General features: G+C 43.8%; 2 protein-coding genes across 2 annotated transcripts; one reads left to right on the top strand and one right to left on the bottom strand.

Moving 5' to 3' along the window:
• Positions 1-402: 402 nt before the first annotated feature.
• Positions 403-13,252, top strand: LOC112219517 (bone morphogenetic protein 7). Its single transcript, XM_024380834.2, has 7 exons — positions 403-978; positions 9,583-9,772; positions 10,806-10,954; positions 11,112-11,318; positions 11,505-11,581; positions 11,783-11,893; positions 12,144-13,252. Exons 1-7 carry the CDS (start codon positions 567-569, stop codon positions 12,291-12,293), a joined length of 1,296 nt encoding a protein of 431 aa, XP_024236602.1. The 5' UTR covers positions 403-566; the 3' UTR covers positions 12,294-13,252.
• A 673-nt stretch (positions 13,253-13,925) lies between these two features.
• On the bottom strand, positions 13,926-19,099 carry LOC112219525. Its single transcript, XM_024380846.2, has 3 exons — positions 18,792-19,099; positions 15,798-17,054; positions 13,926-15,488 (listed from the first exon to the last, which is right to left on the bottom strand). The coding sequence occupies exons 2-3, from the start codon at positions 16,875-16,877 to the stop codon at positions 15,132-15,134; spliced, it is 1,437 nt and encodes a 478-aa protein (XP_024236614.1). The 5' UTR covers positions 16,878-17,054; positions 18,792-19,099; the 3' UTR covers positions 13,926-15,131.
• Positions 19,100-20,234: the final 1,135 nt, after the last annotated feature.

Raw genomic sequence — 20,234 nt, 5'->3', positions numbered from 1 at the left:
ATTTTCTTTAGGAATGTACTGAAGTAAAAGTTGCCAAAATATAAATAGTAAAGTACAGATACCCCCAAAAACGAATTAAGTAGTACTTTAAAGTATTTTTACTTCAGTACTTTAAACGACTGACTTCTTGTTTTAGTTAGTCATAATTCCAAAAGTTTATCAACTGTTGCACGTGTTGTAATCATGTCCAAACAAAGGTTTGATAGGACAATAAAGGTTTTAAACGGTTATCGCGGGTAAATTTGTCCCCAACCATTATTCTATTATCAAGATAGAGGTGCAAAAATGTCCTCAAATGTCGTCCCCCCCGCCACCATAGGGAAATCCCATGCCAAAGCCCACCGTCCCCTCCCCTCAGATACTGCAACTCAGTAAAGTCCCGTGCAGGAGGAGAGCCTTGCCTGACATTGCAGTGCGCACCAAAGCTGATGATGATTGGCTGATGTTTGATTCAGCTTCTAAAGTAGGCTATCAGGGTCGAAGCTCGCTCTCCAATGCATGAGGATTTGGGACAGTAATTTTAGATAGCATATCTCTATCTTTGTATCAATCAATTAATTACACGCATGCATTTGAAAATGGGGACTTTATTGCGTCGACGAGCTTCGGCGCTGCTTCTTGCGTGGGGTTATTGTATTTTGGCTGAGACAACTTTGTCTAACATCACTCTTGATAACGAGGTTCACTCCAGCTTCATCCAGCGCCGTCTGAGGAGCCAGGAGCGCCGGGAGATGCAGCGGGAAATCCTCTCCATCCTGGGGCTGCCCCACCGGCCCCGGCCGCATATCTACACCAAACAAAACGCTGCCCCGATGTTCATGCTGGATTTGTACAACGCTATTTCCACGGACGGACAACAGCCAGCAGGCTTTTCATATTATAAGCCCGTTTTAACGACCAAGGGGCCCCAGATGGTGACCCAGCAAAACAGTATTTTCCTCAATGACGCGGATATGGTGATGAGCTTTGTCAATCTTGGTATGTCCTCCTTATCACCATATCCAGAGACGTATCCATTCATTTCGATGGATATTAATTGATATGTTATTGTTTAGGCTACATGATATAAAACATATATTTCGCGATTGCTCACTTTATTTTTAAAAGCAAAAAAAACGTTTATTTCACCTTTGCACAAACGATGACCCAGTCTTGACACAGAAGCTCTTATCTTACTATACCTTCTAAATAGTTTTTTACTCAACACATCTCACATGAACATGACCTAAACACAATAATTAAACACCTGCTTGTTTAGGTTTACTCTGATTTATCTGACACTGCACTGTAATGCTAATACACTCATTATGCTTACTTTGACTCATTCAGTGTCTCAATTGCTCATATACTTGTAGAAAAAAATGGTTTTCTGGCCATCCACATAGGAGAACCCTTTGGGGTTCCACATAGAACTCTCGGTGAAAGGGTTTTACATGGAACCCAAAAGGTTCTACCTGTAACCAAACTATTATGGGACAGCCAAATAACTGTTTTAGGTTCTAGGTGGTACTCTTTTTTTTTTAGAGTGTAGGGTAGGTAGCCTTCTACTCAGTAAATAACACAATTTTCATTTTTTTTAAACAAAAATTCCTACCATGGTTTCTCTTTGGACCTGTCTGGTCTGTAGGATTACTGACCAGGAGAGCGGAGGTCAGGCAAGGTGAAGGGTGGTTGTGTTGTGCTGGTCAGACAGAGCACTGCTGAGGACCCAGTAGATGCTCCAGTTAGGAGTCAGTCTCTCTGGCTTAACCTTGCCTTAAATCACAGGAGTTGACTGTAGAAAGCAGACTTAATCACAGTTTACCTGTTGGCAGAAGTATTAAAGGGTGAAAGCTTTCTTCACTGCCGTTTTGTTGTTTGTGACCACTTTGCAGACAAAACTCTACTGTTGAACCGAGTCAATGAGCTAAGTGTTTGTGTGTGAGTGACGTTCCATTTGTGTGCAGCTTCTAAACGTGGAGGCTTATGGTAATGTTCTCTTTTAGATAAGATTCTTCTGCATTCTGAGTTGTAAATGTTATGACAACATGGCTGTATCTGATTTCCCCTGAATCCCTTCAGTGCTCTGGGAGACCGGCTTTAGCAAGGCTTTGTTTAGCATGATTTGGACAGGCATTTCAGTACCCTGGGGAGGGCAGAACAAATCAACAGGGAGATAAAGACTAAAATCAAATTTTATTTGTCACATGCGCCGAATAGACCTTACAGTGAAATGCTTATTTACAAGCCCTTAACCAACAATGCTTTTAGAAGTTTTAAGAAAAATAAGTGTAAAGTAAAAAATGGAAAATGAAAGTAACAAATAATTAAACAGCAGCAGTAAAATAACAATAGCGAGGCTACATACAGGGGGTACCGGTACAGAGGCAATGTGTGGGGGCACCGGTTAGTTGAGGTAATTGAGGTAATATGTACATGTAGGTAGAGTTAAAGTGACTATGCATAGATAATAAACAGAGAGTAGCAGCAGCGTAAAAGACAGGTCTGGGTAACCCTTTGATTAGCTGTTCTGGAGTCTTATGGCTTGGGTGTAGAAGCTGTTAAGAAGCCTTTTGGACCTAGACTTGGCGCTCCGGTACCGCTTGCCGTGCGGTAGCAGAGATAACAGTCTATGACAAGGGTGGCTGGAGCCAGTGACAATTTTTAGGGCCTTCCTCTGAAACCGCCTGGTATAGAGGTCCTTAATTGCAGGAAGCTTGGCCCCAGTGATGTACTGAGCTGTACGCACTACCCTCTGTAGTGCCTTGCGGTCGGAGGCTGAGCAGTTGCCATTCCAGGCAGTGATGCAACCAGTCAGGATGCTCTCGATGGTGTAGCTGTAGAACCTTTTGAGGATACCAAATCTTTTCAGTCTCCTGAGGAGGAATAGGCTTTGTCATGCCCTCTTCATGACTGTCTTGGTGTGTTTGGACCATGATAGTTTGTTGGTGATGTGGACACCAGGGAACTTGAAGCTCCCAACCTGCTCCACTACATCTCCATCGATGAGAATGGGGGTGTGCTCGTACCTTCTTTTCCTGTAGTCCACAATCATCCCGTTGGTCGTTATCACGTTGAGGGAGACGTTGTTGTCCTGGCACCACACGGCCAGGTCTCTGACCTCCTCCCTATAGGCTGTCTTATCGTTTTCTGCGATCAGGCCTACGACTGTTGTGTCATCGGCAAACTTGATGGTGTTGGAGTCGTGATGTGAGCCATGACCAGCCTTTCAAAGCACTTCATGGCTGCAGATGTGAGTGCTACGGGTTGGTAGTCATTTAGGCAGGTTACCTTAGTGTTTTTGGTCACAGGTACTGCATCTAAGGTGGCTGGCTGTGTGTGTGTGTGTGTGTGTGTGTGTGTGTGTGTGTGTGTGTGTGTGTGTGTGTGTGTGGGCGTAAATCAAGGGGGTAGGGTGGGAGGAGTAGGGGGGGCTTCCTTGGACATTATTGCGTTTATAAAACCCAAATCCTGCTTTTGTTTCCTTTGGAGATCTCACCACGGGTCTAATATCACTATGGTGAAACAGCAGACAGTGTGGTGCCTGTGGCTCCCATCCGGCTGGGGCTTTTCATCCAAAGTCAACCCTTTCCCCTTCGTTGTCCTGCCTCAAGGCTTACAGGAGGGATACAGGTTGGGCTTCATGGCCTATTGTGCGTGTGTAAGGTTCTCAATTTATCATCAGGAATAGATTTGGCACTTTTAACCTTCTATTCCCATTCATGTGTCTATGCGAGCATGTATGTGAGGCAGGGTGGAGTGACGGGGATAGAGGAAAAGGGAAGAAGTAAGTGCATATAAAGTGCAGAGAAAAGAGAAAGAATGAGAAGGATGCAGGGTCCCCGTTCCTCTCATGAACCCATGGCCCCTCTCTCCATTTGATTGACAGTCTGTTTCCAGATGTGGGTTCCACCATTTTGTAAAGAGCCAGTCCTGGTGGTACCTGGTAGAGGTCGACCGATTAATCGGAATTGCCGATGAATTAGGGCCGATTTCAAGTTTTCATAACAGTCAGTGATCGGCATTTTTGGACACCGATTGTGGCCGATTATATTGCACTCCATGAGGAGACTGTGTGGCAGGCTTACTACCTGTTATGCGAGTGCAGCAAGGAGCCAAGGTAGGTAAAGGTGCTAGCTAGTATTAAACGTATCTTATAAAAAACAATCAATCTTAACATAATCACTAGTTAACTACACATGGTTGATGATATTACTAGTTTATCTAGCGTGTCCTGCGTTGCATATAATCGATGCGGTGCCTGTAAATTTATCATTGAATCATAGCCTACTTCGCCAAATGGGTGATTTAACAAGCGCATTCGCGAAAAAAGCACTGTCTTTGCACCAATGTGTACCTAACCATAAACATCAACACCTTTCTTAAAATCAACACACAAGTATATATATTTTAAACCTGCATATTTAGTTAATATTGTCTGCTAACATGAATTTCTTTTAACTAGGGAAACTGTGTCACTTCTCTTGCGTTCTGTGCAACAGTCAGGGTATTTGCAGCAGTTTGAGCCGCCTAGCTCGTTGTGAACTGTGCGAAGACGATTTATTCCTAACAAAGACAGCCAACTTCGCCAAATGGGGGATGATTTAACAAAAGCGCATTTGCAAAAAAAGCACAATCGTTGCACGACTGTACCTAACCATAAACATCAATGCCTTTCTTAAAATCCATACACAGAAGTATATTTTATTAAACCTTCATATTTAGTTAAAAGAAATCCAGGTTAGCAGGCAATATTAAATTAGGGAAATTGTGTCACTTCTCTTGTGTTCATTGCACGCAGAGTCAGGGTATATGCAACAGTTTGGGCCGCCTGGCTCATTGCGAATAATTTGCCAGAATTTTACGTAATTATGACATAACATTGAAGTTTGTGCAATGTAACAGGAATATTTAGACTTATGGATGCCACCCGTAAGATAAAATATGGAACTGTTCCGAAAAAACGTTTTGTTTTCGAAATGATAGTTTCCGGATTTGACCATATTAATGACCTAAGGCTTGTATTTCTGTGTGTTATTATGTTATAATTAAGTATATGATTTGATATTTGATAGAGAGCCCTCAGTTCTTTAGGTCAGGTGTTTACGTCAGAGCGTGACTAGGGGGGTGTTCTAGTCATTTATTTTCTATGTTAGTGATTTGTAGGGTTCCCAATTAGAGGCAGCTGGTAATCGTTGCCCCTAATTGGGGATCATATTTAGGAAGCCCTTTCTCCCACCTGCTTTGTGGGATATTGTTTTGTGTATGTGCATGTAGCACCACTACTTTCACGTTTCGTTGTTGGTTTATTGTTTTGTAGAAGTTTCACTTAAATAAAGATGTGGAACTATAATCACGCTGTGCCTTGGTCCGTCTTTCATCACGATAGTGACAGAATATCCCACCAAGCAAGGACCAAGCAGCGTGCCAAGGAGGAGAAGGTGAGTTGGACCTGGGAGGAGATCAGGAGTGGATGCGAGACCCTTCCTTGGCGGGAGTCGCATAAAGATCAAGAAGGACAGCGACGACGCCGGGGGCCGCGGCCACAGAATCCCCAAGATTTTTTTGTGGGGGGGGACGGGACATGGGTTGGTCGACTGAGCAGCGGAGAGTGCCAGAGCCCGAATGGCAGACGGTGGAGGAATTCAATGAGGGATACCGGAGAGAGGTGGAGGCGAGGAGTAGGCTACAGCGCAGGCGTGCTGAAGAGCGTGTCATCAGTCCGGTGCCATCTGTGCCGGCTCCACGCACCAGGCCACCAGTGCGCCTTCCCAGCCCGGTATGTCCTGGCACATGGAGCTGGCAGCTGAGCAGAGGGAAGAGCCAGAGACCGTCAGGGAGGCGATGGAGAAGTTGGGGGAGAGAGAGATGTTGGTCAAGTGTGTTCTGCTCAACATTCGACCTGAAGAGCCTGTCAGCAGTCTGGTGAAGTCTGTGCCGGCTTCACGCATCTGGCCTTCGGTGCGCCTTCCTAGTCCGTGTACGTCCTGTGCCAGCTCCCCGCACCCTCCCTGAAGTGCGTGTCAACAGTCCGGTGCCAATCTGTGCCGAATCCACGCACCAGGCCGCCAGTGCGCCTCCCCAGTCCGGTACGTCTTGTGCCAGTTACTCGCACTCGCCCTGAAGTGCGTGTCACCAGTCCGGTGCCACCTGTGCCGGCTCCATGCACCAGGCCTCCAGTGCGCTTCCCAGTCCTATAATAACTACAACATAAAACTTCTTACCTGGGAATATTGAAGACTCATGTTAAAAGGAACCACCAGCTTTCATATGTTCTCATGTTCTGAGCAAGGAACTGAAACGTTAGCTTTTTTACATGGCGCATATTACACTTTTACGTTCTTCTCCTTCTTCTCCTTCTCTACTTTCTTTTCCAACACTTTGTTTTTGCATTATTTAAACCAAATGGAACATGTTTGATTATTTATTTTGTGGAGCGATGGGCAACGATGCTAAATGGATTTTATTGATGTATTATATTAAGTTAAACTAAAAGTGTTCATTCAGTATTGTTGTAGTTGTTATTATTACAAATAAATAAATACATGTAAAAAAATGTCCGATTAATCGGTATCGGCTTTTTTGGTCCTCCAATAATCGGCATCGGTGTCGAAAAATCATAATCGGTCGACCTCTAGTCCTTGGAGTGATAGCTTAAAGCCAAACTGGATTAAGGCATTTCCCCTCGCTAGCCCGCAGCTTCTCTCTCAATGTGCAGGTATTTAGGTGGCCAATGTTGACGCATCTCGGAAATGATGGAATCAGTTCAGTTTTATTAGTCTTGCTTCCTACATTTCCTAAACTAATTAACGGTGGAAAAAGCTTTGGCTTCTCATGCCCTGTTCTTGTGGAATATTGGACATATTTTTTCTTCTTTCCCCTAAGTGAATTTAATATATTGAAATGAAACTGCTGTAGGGTATCCTTTTTTACTCATTTGTTTTGTGTGTACATACAGTGGGGCAGAAAAGTATTTAGTTAGCCACCAATTGTGCAAGTTCTCCCACTTAAAAAGACGAGAGAGGCCTGTAATTTTCATCATAGGTAGAACATCTTTGGAGGGAGTTGAAAGTCCGTGTTGCCCAGCAACAGCCCCAAAACATCACTGCTCTAGAGGAAATCTGCATGGAGGAATGGGCCAAAATACCAGCAACAGTGTTTGAAAACCTTGTGAAGACTTACAGAAAACGTTTGACCTCTGTCATTGCCAACAAAGGGTATATAACAAAGTATTGAGATAAACTTTTGTTATTGACCAAATACTTATTTCCACCATAATTTGCAAATAAATTCATTAAAAATCCTACAATGTGATTTTCTGGATTTTTTTTTCTCATTTAGTCTGTAGTGTACCTATAGTTGAAGTGTACCTATGATGAAAATTACAGGCCTCTCTCATCTTTTTAAGTGGGAGAACTTGCACAATTGGTGGCTGACTAAATACTTTTTTACCCCACTGTATACCATTTCCCCACATAGAGTCAGGACTGTTAGAATCCCCAACCACCATCCAGTCTGCCCACTATCAATATGTATTCATTTCCATGACTATGCAACACATCTGACTATACAGCTGCAGTTTGACCGCACACATCTGTAGCTTGTCTGCACATCTGTGTCGTTATAATGGAGCTATAGCCATACTGTGGAGGGGAGAGCTCAAGTCTGACTTTACACTGCTGAACCAATCTGACTATAACCTGACTGCATGGTTCCTGGTTGGACTTAGTTGACCTGCATTCCTGTACTGCTAGTTCCTCTTGTTGGGACTCTGCCATAGGCAGACACAGATGTCTTTGGCATGTTCTTGCTTCCATGAGAACACACCTGCCGCATATGGGAATAAGAGACAGGCTTATCAATTATCTTTCACATTGCTCTATGTGAAATGAAATTAAGAAGATGGTGCTGTATGGTAAAAGTTTGCCTTGTAAAAGGTTTGTGAACCCAACAGGCTAAATTGAAACCTGACTGTCATAGTTTTTTTTTAAATAACATGTTTTATTGTCACATACACCACCGGATAGGTGCTGTGAAATGGGTTATTTTAGACATCTGATTAAGAAAGTGTATTTTTCATTAGGCATTTTCATTGTGTTCCAGCTTACTTTATTTTATACCAAGTAGATTTTCTAGGTTTTAGTTTTGCCTCTGATGTAGGATATTCATTAACTTCACCCATACATTTTGATTGGCAGCTGAAAATGATTCATTATAAACAAACAGGCGATCGATTGTGCCACGCCAGCGCCGCACGTTGAACCCTGTGTCATGAGCTAAGAAAAGTGTTGAAATGCCTCACAGAGAGAAGTTTGCATATCTGAGGGCTGATCTCTGGAGCTAATGGTCCCTAACGTAAACACACCAAGACCTTACGAGCAATTATTGCCTTCATAAAAACGCCCTGGTTTCTTTCCATCGTTTAACAAATGACTTGCATGGTTCAGAATGCTCTTTACGGTGTGTGTGGTTAAAAATTGTTTTCTGGGCTTTAAGGCGTTGGGTGCATGTGTGCTGCATTAAGTTGTGTGTGTGTGTGGTGTGTGTGTGTGTGTGTGTGTGTGTGTGTGTGTGTGTGTGTGTGTGTGTGTGTGTGTGTGTGTTCGGTACTGAAACAATACCAAGGCACCAGTGAGACAGACATATGATGTCATGGGGGCTGCTAGTGGGCAGGATGTGTTTAAGATGGGTAATCATCGCTCCACTCTGCACACCTCCAGTGTGGGAAGTCCCCCGTTGCTCAAGAGACCTCCACTAAGCTTTCCAAGGACAAACACATTGGGTAACGCTGTAAAAACACAGCGCTGGAAACCTTCAGGAAATCTTTGGCTCTGCCCCACCACCATTATTGTGGAAACTCTGAGAGTGGCTCAGCTGTTTCAGGGCAGGGTGGGACACCGTGGATCTCAGTTGGGGGACTGATATCAGGCCTAGCCTAGTCTCAGAAAGACCATTCACATAAATACTCTATTATCATTCCCCTCCAGAATATAGTACTTCATGTATCATGTATAGTGGTTAAATGTATTCTCCTATGGTGGATTATGGATAACATTTTGAGGATTATGACATTAGGATCATACTGTTTCTGCAGGGTGTATGTATGGGCATTGGATTGGCTGCTGTGGCTTTTCTGGCATCGCTTTAAGCTTTTCTTGTGGTCAGCACGTGTGTAATTTAAACATGGAGTCCCCCCCCCCAATTGGTGCTTTATGCAGACTGATGTTAAGATCAATCAGCTCCCTCATGGAAGCAGGAGTTTCCTATTTTTTACACAGTGCTTCTGAGATGTGGGCGGAGCAATGTGGATCAGAAGACTTTGATTCAGCAAATTTTTTTGGCAGAATTAAACCACCACCTGGCTGCTGATCTGAGTGTATTCACAGCACTGAGTGTGTTGGTACACATGCACCCCCCACTGTTTCAACAGACCAGGGAATATGGGGAGAAAAGGGATGTGCCTTTAACCCTCCAGGGTCAGTGTTCGTTGTGTTAGTTGTGCAGCTTTTAATGGATGAGGTTAGCTGTTGGAAAAAGCGGATCCGGGATCAGTTGGTATGGGTAGTGAGTAACCTCTTTTCTCCCACTATCCCCTCTCAACAGTTGAGCTGGATCAGAACGTCCCGTCCTCTCGGCGCAACAGGGAATTCCGCTTTGACTTGTCCCATATCCCAGAGGGAGAAGCTGTCTCCGCTGCAGAGTTCAGAATCTACAAGGACTATATCGGAGAACACTATGAGAATGAGACCTTCCATGTGAACGTGTACCAGGTGCTACAGGAGCCCCCTGACAGGTGACACCTCTTCCATTAATCTTTATGTGTGTGGCCTTATAAAACAGTATACTACTCCCTAAAACTGCAGAGACCCACCTTGACCATATAGAACACCCCCTCAAACACCACCCTCACTCCCCACGCCGCCATCATTCACTTAATCCGGATTCTCTAATACCTAGCAACCCTCCCCTCCCTCCACCCAACCCCTCTCTTTTTGGCCACACTATCCGTTATGATTGTAGTGATCAACAGTTTGATTTGTCCACCTAAAAAACACACACACACACACACACACACACACACACACACACACACACACACACACACACACACACACACACACACACACACACACACACACACACACACATACAGCTTGTCCTGCTAGGTGACATCAGAGCCCAGTCATGTGTAGGCATGGCCTGTCCCACAGAGGTGACAGTGAGGCTATGTCGGTGCTAAGAACAACACCATTGTCATTCAGAGACACGCATGCCTTCCATACAGACAACAAGGCGGCAAGAAAAAGAAACAGTCTGTGTTGTGGGCCTGGGGGCCTGAAAGTCAATCTGTAAACAAATCCATTGTCTGTGAGATCTGCCCCAGAGCTGTGATATCTGCTTCAATCAGTCTGGGAATTTTCATCTGTGATAAAGATTCCTCTTTTAATAATGGCTATCGGTGGGGTTAGATCGACACTGCATGTCGTCTCTTGTTTTGGATTTACTGTATCCTGGGTTCTCTCCGGGTGGCTAGTCTCTTCTGTCTCTGCTATTTATTGGAATATGTATCAGCTATCTAGATCAACTTTTATATAACTACTTTACTTTTACATACTGCACTACATAGCAGCATCCCAAACTGCCACTGAGGAGAATGGTTTGAAATGCAATGTGAAGTGGCAAGCCTATATACATTTTCCAGACTTGAGGCAACTGATGTTAGAATTTAGAAGAACACACTTCCTAGGTCTGTAACTCTTTGTTGTGTATCTAACTGAGACTTTATGTGCTGTGTATCTAATGTTAGTAGTTCATGTGCCCCTCAGTGAGGAGGACCTGTTCCTGCTGGACACACGTGTGGTGTGGGCTATAGAGGAAGGCTGGCTGGTGTTTGACATCACAGCCACCAGTAACCAGTGGGTAGTGAACCTGGACCAGAACTTGGGCCTGCAGCTAGCTCTAGAGAGCATGGACGGTGAGTCACTGTCACAAGTTATAAGAGTACTGAATGGCCGCTGGTCCAACAGAGGTAGATCTCTAGGGCTGGTACACCCACCACATAACATTGAATTAAAAAATATCAACATGTTATCTGGACTGACATGTTCATGTATTTCTGTCTCCCTCTACAGGCCAGAGTGTGAACCCCAGGCTAGTGGGGCTGGTGTGGGGCAGTGGGCTACAGGACAAGCAGCCCTTTATGGTGGCCTTCTTTAAGGAAACTGAGGTTCGTCTCCGCAGCGTCCGCTCTGCCCACGGCCACAAGGGGCGCAACCCCAACCGCTCTAAAAACCCCAGGAATGCCCAGGACGCGCTGAAGGTTGCTGAGGCTGCAGCAGGTACACAAATTACCCACTTGGAGGTTAATGAGTCAGTCAACATTTTATAAACTTGTAAACTTCATTTTCAGGCTATGAATAATATTTAACTAGGAACACCTCTATTATACAGTGTTTAAGTGACAGTGATCACAGTTGATTGTGCTGATTAATCTGTATGCTGATAATTTCTCCCTTTGTCTTCAGAGACCCTCAGCACAGACCCGAAACAGGGCTGTAAGAAGCATGAGCTGTATGTCAGCTTCAGAGATCTGGGATGGCAGGTACAGTACTACGACTCCTTCTATCACACCAGGTCCTGATATCTCTGTTCTGTACAGTAATGATCTGAGCACCCCCTCTTCTTTCTCTATTCACCCACTTAGATAGGAGTATGACTTGAATATATTCAATATGACATTATCTCCATCTCCCATTTGTTGGATGTTGTTATGAGAAATTCATTTTTTCAATTGTCCCCTCAGGACTGGATCATTGCACCTGAGGGCTATGCAGCGTACTACTGCCAGGGCGAATGCTCTTTTCCCCTCAACTCCTACATGAATGCCACCAATCATGCTATTGTGCAGACTCTGGTAAGAATATTTGTAGCTTTCATATTATCATATACATTACTGAGGGGGTTGAATATGGCATTTTCTCAGGGTTTCACTGTAGTGTTTACTTTAAATTGTAAATTATTATTATTATCATTATTTTTTATCAAAGCACTCTTTGATGTCCTGCACCCTGTAAAGAAAACTGCAAAAGTATCAATGCACATTTTACCCCACACTTAAATATTTCTAATAACAGTGCTCTATTCTACACCCCCCCCCCTCTCAGGTCCACTTCATAAACCCAGAGACAGTGCCCAAACCCTGCTGTGCCCCCACCCAGCTCCACGGCATCTCTGTCCTCTACTTTGACGACAGCTCCAATGTCATTCTGAAGAAGTACCGGAACATGGTGGTCAGAGCCTGCGGTTGTCACTGACCACCATTAGACTTCCCCTTCTCAGGATACACTGGGGCTGGTGGAGGAAGTGGAGGAAGAGGAGGAAATGGGGATTATGCAGCAAAACTCATTTATTGCCTGATCTATAAGGACCTGCTGCTTCAGGACTGGCAGGAAGACTAACTGCCTTTATTATTGGCTGCAAAGTGACAAGTACTAGCAATACTGCCTTAGCAGTAGAGACATACTGCCCTAGCAGTAGAGCCATACTGCCCTAGCAGTAGAGGCATACTGCTCTAGCCCAACTACGAAGAAGATCTTTGGCATCTGGATTGTCTCCACTACATGGTGCATTAAAGATAGGGACAAGGCTACTCATCTAGAGCGCAATAGAATTCCCAGTCAGTACCGTGGAGGAATGAAACATCACAGACACTGAACTGTCATCCATTTATTTATAATCTCATGTTTCTTAAGTGAACAAAGAAAGGAAAGTATTGATGAATACAAAAAGATATCCCCCTGGATAGAGGCATGAGACTCAAATGAAATGCTAAAGATGCTCCAAAACGGAGCAGAATTAAGAATTTAGCAATTGCTTGTTTATCCATGAGTAGACATTTTAAGATGTGCCTTTGAACAAGATAAATCCAGTTTGGACAGTTCTGCTGTGTGCACCCAGCGCCTCTGTGTAAAACAATTGCTGGATAAAACTGCTGCATCTGATTGCATTAGACAGTCTCTGAAATGGGTTTACTTTGACACGTTTCTTTTTTACAGCATAGCTAATTTTTTTCCACAAACAGCTGAGTTTACTTTGATTACGATGAGAACAAAATGGCTGTCTGTTTTTCCTTTGAACGGCATGTAGGTGATGATGTATTTTGCGGAGCAGAGGTCAGGTGTAAGACATCTGGCTGTCTGTGTGCAGATTCAGAGGCTGCTGCTGTGAGAGATGGCAGAGCTGACGGTTCATACGAGACTGTGTGGGATTGATAGAGTATGCCCTTTTGGGTTGAGTTTCCTGGAGGAGGAGGCACAGACATATATCACCAAGCTCTGCACAGCACAAGAAAGGCATGTGGTCCCAGAGATGCCATTGGTTTTGCCCACAAGAGAACTCTGAGCTATCATTCTGTTCCAGCTTCCTTTTGATGTCCTTCCAGACCTGCAGGTGGGCGATCGAGGCCATATTTTCTGTAAAAACTAAATGTCAGATTACAGCAACAAAGTGCACAGAAACTCTCATAGGCATAGCAGATGTAATACATTTATATCACTTGGCCAGAAAAGCCTTCTCTCACACACTGACAACCAAAACATGGTAACTGAAGACGTTGGTGGTTTATGTATAATCTATCATAGGCTCTATAAGCATATGTATATAAATATTGTAAACATCAGCTGGTGAGGTAAAATATAGTAAATGTAGCCTACTTTAGGACTCTATTCAGTCTGTATTGCCGAAGCGTTACAGATTGCGCGCTAGAAATGTCATACCCCCAAGACATGCTAACCTCTCACAATTACAATAACGGCACATTTCTTTTTTTTTTTTGGGGGGGAATGATATTTGTGCGTCTGTTACTTTCTCACTCATCATTATTCTTGATTCATTCAGGATTATCCGTAATCATGGTAGCATCCACATGAATTTAGAAGTGTTTAGAAAATACTCTATTCTTATTTACAATAAAAGTTACTCCAAAATGACACAATACATTATTTACCATTCATTTCTATTGGTCACAAACTAATCTAAAACCCAATCAAAACAGACAGGAAATGCATTAAACAAATTTGCAGAGTAACAAGCTTGATGTAGTCATTGTGTTCTATGAATATGGGACCAAATACTGAACTTTTTACTACTTTAATACATATACTGTATAAGTGAATTTGACCGATAATTTTGGTCCCCTAAAATGGGGGAATATGTACAAAAAGCACTGTAATTTCTTAATGGTTCACCAGATATGAATGAAAATACCCTCAATTTAAAGCTGACAGTCTGCACTTTAACCTCCTAGTCATTTCAAATCCAAAGTGCTTGAATAAAGAGCCAAAACAACAAAAAATTTGTCGCTGTCCTAATACATTTGGAGCTCACTGTATCCTGCATTTACCGTGAATACAGTCTCTGCTTCCGCAGAACATTCCATTTGAAATGTTTATCACTCTGTAACGCTGAATTTCCGCCATACAGATTGAATAGAGCCCTTTAACATGTTTTATTCTTAATCAACAGAAATATTTCAATTAGAATTTCAGAACATAAAGGATTGTCAAACTGTAGCAAAAGTTGAGGTAAAAGAACAGACCGGACACCAATGACACCAATGATCTAGTGCATAATGTAATGCCAACAACTGTCAGCTATACAGCACACAGGGAGCCATTCACAGTCACTGGGGCCTACTTCAACATTCACTGTTCTACATACAGAAATCAGTTCTGTCAATTAAAGTTGCTAATATAGAGGTAGCATAGAATGTATTTCCCCTGAATGATCTCATTGATAACATTAGGAGTGTTTATGTTTTCAAGTTTTAATAATATTGGGTGACACCTTTAAAATTGCAATTCTAGAGTTGGGTCAAGGTAATATATTGTGCCTGATATATTCTCTCTCACATCCCTGATAATCCATGGCTTTTAGACCAATACCTGCAATTATACTCTGCTTAGGATCCAGAATCCTGAGAGTCAAATCTATATTTCTATCCTCCTTGATCATAATAAACCTTTATATAAAAAAGACAAGCAGAAATGAGAAAAAGACAACCACAGGGATGGAAAGAGTGTGAGGTTGAGATAAAGATAATAAAACAAAAGTTAGACTTTGCTGGCTCCCTTTCCATATGGTAGTGGTGTTTATCAGTACGGGCAGTTGGTGCCTTGGCCACGCAGCTCAGGGGCTGACCAACGCCTCTTCCGTGCTGGTTCCAACCCCCCTCTCTGCCCTGCTTTTGGCTTATCTGGAGCAGGGGGAAGAGGAGCCTGGGGGCAGGATGTTTGTAGGGGCTTAGGCCCTCTAGCTGGGGTGCCAGGACCCTGGGGTTGGGTGGGTGGGGGAACGGAGGGTGATGTGGGTATGAGAGCCAGGCAGACGTCACCCACACTAAGTTGGTGGCAGCGGAGGCCACAAAGACGGGCTGTTCTCTGGGGACAGCAGGAGGACCAGCCACGCCCACGTACAAAGAACGGGTACTCCACATACACATCCAGGAACTCCTGTGGGAAAAAATACTGTTACAGTCACAATGTAGTACCTCTGTTTTTCTACTAAAGTGGTGTTAGTGTTCTGAAATTGGGGATTGGCATTGATGTAGTGTCATAATGAGGGATACTGCAGGAATGTATTTCATTTTCTTTAGGGTTAGACTCATCCATAGTTATACTATTTGCAAATATTTATGATATATTGTATATTGAATTCCATGTTATAAATTATGGAAATGTCAGTAGACAAGCATACAATGACAAACACACTGACATGAGCTCATGTGATGTAATGATGTAGTAGGCTCAGGCCCAGCTCACCTGAGAGTGTTCCTCGTGTAGGAGGATGAGGAGGCGGGAGAGGGAGGGGGCTGTGGAGGGGGAGATGTGCTGCACAGTGCAGCAGCTCAGACGCAGCTCTGGACAAGCCTCCGCGCCGATTAGGAAGTCTTCTGTCTTCAAATCCTCAACCCTCCTCAGCCGCCCATCTTTGAGCTCGATTAAAGAGCCTGCCGCAAAGTGAGGGAGCAACCAGGGCAACTGGTCAGAAGAGGTGGAAGGGTAGGAAGAGTGATGGGAGGAGAGATGTGTAGGCACACATACTTTTTCTGTTACTCCCATGGTCCAATATTTCTCTGTTGATTGGTCAATAAGTGATGGTCTTATGGGAGATTGTGCCTCAAACTCCAAAGGACTTTGCCCTGAAGCATGGTACTTGGGGGCTGTGGAGAGGTTTGTGTATACCAGTTCAGGGTGGTGGTGTAGGTTCCTGTTGGCGGTAGGAGATAGAGCAGTGTTCAGTGGGGCAGAACCTGTCCCTGAGCTGGGTCGTGGCTGGTGGCCCCCCTGTTTCCTTCTTCTCATATATGGGCCGCTCTGTCTGCTTTGCTGTGTGGTGTGTGGACTTAACTTCTCCCTCACTTTTTTATTAAGGTGCCATCTGTACCCTGCTTCCACCCCACTGGGCTCCTCTGTAGGCAAGGCCATGTGTCTGCAGATAGAGGGGTGGCGTGGGTATTCTGAGGGGTGATGGAGAATGTAGGGAACTTCCCACCCTGAAGGCACTGCAGCCCAACCTCTGTAATAGTGCTCCTTCCACTCAGCCCAGCCATAGCTGTCGTTGACAGGAGAGGGGAGATAGGGGTTGACTCTGGTGGTGGAGGCTGTGGTGGGGGACTGGGTCCAGGGCTGGTATAGCGGGGGCACAGATGCAGATGTAGGAGGGAGCAGGTCTGAGTAAGATGCATTGTAGGGCTTGACTTCATTATGGCTCTTGTAGGGGAAGGGGACCTTGAACGTGACAGCAGGAGGCTGCTCTGAGAGGCCTGGTCTGGGGTCCCTCTTCTTGGGCGGGAGACTCTCTCTGCCTAGGCCGGTCTCTGGGGTTAGTGTGGTGCTCATTGGTTCACACAGCCGTCACATATACTGACACTTCAGTTCCCTGGCCTACAGGTTGTTGTGGAGAGGTTAAGTCACATAGGCCTCATGTGAAAGAGACACCCTAAGGGATCCCGTTACTCTCTGGTGAATCATCACTGACAGAGAGGTCGAAGGTGTTCTCAGTCTCAATGATCCAATCTGAAAAAAGACAGGAAGGTGTTTGTTTGACATAAATTATAATTTAACCCTTAACCTTATGTCAAAAGCCCAAGAGGAAGGTACACCAAGATAATTTTATACATTTCATAGCCTTGTATTACAGGCTTTTCAGCTTATAGTCATGTGACTTTTGATGATGCATTTCATAAACTATATTTCATTGCGCACTCTCACAACGCCCTCTCTCTCTCTCATATCCCTCTTTTTCTCCCTACTCTCTCTCTCTCTTTAAAATTTGCTACATCAGTGATAGACATGGTCTTTCTCTGCCAGTTCTCCCTGTCTCTCTTAGACCCCTATGGAGTTACAGATGGTGACTGTGCCCTTGAAATCTCATCACTAATTTCTCCATTGCCTCCAAATTAGAGCCTTTCAAACCACGGACTGCTGCATTGAGAGTGTGATTGACAGCTGAAGTCTGGCTCACTAGAACACTAAACTTTAACTGGATCTACTTAGGAAGAAGTTACTATGGTAACACAGTATATTACTGTGCATACTGTGGGAACAGTGTAGATGAGGGGAGGTGTTGCACAGGGGTGCTGTGTTGTGCTTTCCAACACTAATGACAAATATAATCTACTTTGTCTGAATAATATATCACATTCTTACCCAATGATCTTCATACATGGGATGTCATTGATTTTACCATCAACAGGAGTTATTCATTTCGCTGTAGCTGACCTACTATGCAGCACGGCAACAAAATGCATAATGTATTCATGTGAATCTGAGCAAAATACATGCAGATAAAACTGTTATACTTCTCAATATTGTATAAAAATAATGACCTTATATAGAAATGTAGCTTAACCTTGCATTTCCTATGTACAGCTCATACCATAAAGATATTTCACAATGCACACGCTTGCCAGTAGTTTACCTATTCAAATCTACATGCTCTTTATTTAAATGATTTGACCGAAAGCCTGAAGAGAAGTGATAGAAGAAAACAGAGCAAGACTTTACGGTGCAATCTTATGCAAAGCTAAAGCCAAGGCCTGAATGGTGTCATCACACCACCGCAGAGCAGTCACCAGCTCCCTTGATTGCTGAATGATGCTCTTTCACTCTGACTAACAGACATGTCTTAGAAGTATGAGGCATAGCTTGGATCATACCTTCCATTGTGTGTACAGACTAGATGACCTCATAAGAATGGGACAGAATACACCCTCAAACTGAGAAACATTCCTTACACAGAGGGCTGTACTGACAGAGGCCAATCATTGGGCAAAAACTCAGAGCAGCAGACTGGTAGTATAACCTATTAAGGGTATCAATTGACCTCACCTTGCTGTGCATGTCATACTACGACTATGCAAATGCAATCTTCATACAGTGTGTTACTTGTAGTGGAACAGTAATTGCTATGAAAGTCCTGAAACATACTTTTCTTTTGGTATTGTTATCATTATGTGCAGAGCTCTTTTTCTCAAGCAACACATTTCCAAGTTACAAATTACACCCCAAACAAAACTGGTCATATCGCGTTGTGTAAGTTCTGACTGATGTGAAGCCTAATGATCTAGATGGGTTAGATGCACTTTATCACTGATGCAATATTATTGCTATTGAGTTTTTACCACTTCAACCGTAACATAAAGGAATACCATGCATATCTAATGACTACAAAGGAGATGAATACCTTCCTCCCACACACTTACACACATATTATCACATTCACAAGATACATCTGAACAGTTGACACCTTACCTCTCTCTCTCTCTTCTGGTTAAGGTGTGAGTCTTTAGTACAGCATGCTGCAGAGTGAATGGGAACATCCAGACAGCCTCACTATGTCTATCAGACAGACGCACTCTCTCTCTTTCCTCCCACTCTCTTTTACACCCCCACTATCTCTAGCCCTCTCGACATATCTACCAGATTTGCTGTGCCCTCTCCTTCCCTCCTTCCCTCACTTCCTCTCTGTTGCTCTGTCTCTTTCTCCGTTTCTAGCTCAGTCTTGACTCCCTCTCTCTCCCTTCTTCTTTCCCTTTCACAACCCTTCTTTCTGGTTTCTGACTTTCTCTCCATCTCTCTCTCTCTCCCCATCCCTCTCTCCTTCCCTCTCTCTCCCGCTCTCTCTCTGGGTGTATAATTAGACATGAGACCGCTGTGATACTCGTCAGCTGATAGTAGGCGTATGGCTGCCTGATGGGCTTGGAACTCTGCCCAGTTGTGGTGAGGGCGGGAAACTATAGCTTAGAATGTTCTGGGCATTACACATCTTTAGCTTTCATGCCTGTTCAACCAGTTGGAATGCAGAACCTTCTAGGGAATATATAGGAAGACACATTCTGAAAATGAAATCCCATTCTGAAAATTCTTCCGTTGGCTTCACATTTATTGCAATTCTCAGTTGTTGAAAATGACCACAGTGAATTCTCGCAACCCACTTCTCTATTACTCCATTTTCTCTATTACTTCTCTATTACTGTGAACACTGAACCAAATGCCAGACAGTGTGAATGTCAGTAAAGTTAGAAAAGTATCAGCCTTAATTGCTTTCTATTCAGCAGTTAAAAGGATCAGTATTTAGACCTATATACATTCAGAACAAACACCATTTTTAAACTCAGGACACAAAAGATATGTTCCCCCTTTTACTACTCTTCTTTCTCTCCTCTCTTTGTATTTCTATTCAGCCGTACTCTCATTCTACAGAATAAAAAGTGATCATGGCCCTTGATTCAAGCATCTCCCATCTATAGGAAAGCAATCTGATTTACAGGTAGCTCCAGATGCCCCATGCTCTGCAGGGTGAAACCCCAGTCATGATGAAGCCCACACACACACATTAGAGAGAGGCGAAAAGAGCTTCTCATTTTGAGTCACATCATTCTTCCTCTGCCCACACACACTCTCTCAGACAGTACAGGACATGTCAAGAGTTAAAGCTGGAGGAGTCACTACCTCAACCAACACTTCTCTGACATTTAGGAAGATCACTGTTGATACAAATCAACGTATTATTTTCTCACTCCCACGTCCTCCAAACACCCATTAGAGTATACATGCATCTGCAGTCAGTAGCTTACATCTGCACCCATGCATGGATACCAAGACTTGTTATTGTTAAGGTTTCCACAAAGACAGATAGTTATTCATATGTCCTTCCCCTCTCTCCATCTCTTTCTATATGTTTCTCTCTGGGTG

This window comes from Oncorhynchus tshawytscha, linkage group LG02 (assembly GCF_018296145.1).
Source record: "Oncorhynchus tshawytscha isolate Ot180627B linkage group LG02, Otsh_v2.0, whole genome shotgun sequence".
NCBI lineage: Eukaryota > Metazoa > Chordata > Actinopteri > Salmoniformes > Salmonidae > Oncorhynchus > Oncorhynchus tshawytscha.
This window is presented reverse-complemented; position numbering and strand designations above follow the sequence as displayed.

Bases quoted from the DNA above. Each gene is read 5' to 3' on its own strand.
- LOC112219517 (XM_024380834.2), top strand. From the start codon at position 567: ATGCATTTGAAAATGGGGACTTTATTGCGTCGACGAGCTTCGGCGCTG. The intron at 979-9,582 runs GTATGTCCTCCT...CCCTCTCAACAG, and splicing joins GATGAGCTTTGTCAATCTTG to TTGAGCTGGATCAGAACGTC. The intron at 10,955-11,111 runs GTGAGTCACTGT...CTCCCTCTACAG, and splicing joins AGCTCTAGAGAGCATGGACG to GCCAGAGTGTGAACCCCAGG.
- LOC112219525 (XM_024380846.2), bottom strand. From the start codon at position 16,877: ATGAGCACCACACTAACCCCAGAGACCGGCCTAGGCAGAGAGAGTCTC. The intron at 15,489-15,797 runs GTGAGCTGGGCC...TTTTTCCCACAG, and splicing joins TACACGAGGAACACTCTCAG to GAGTTCCTGGATGTGTATGT.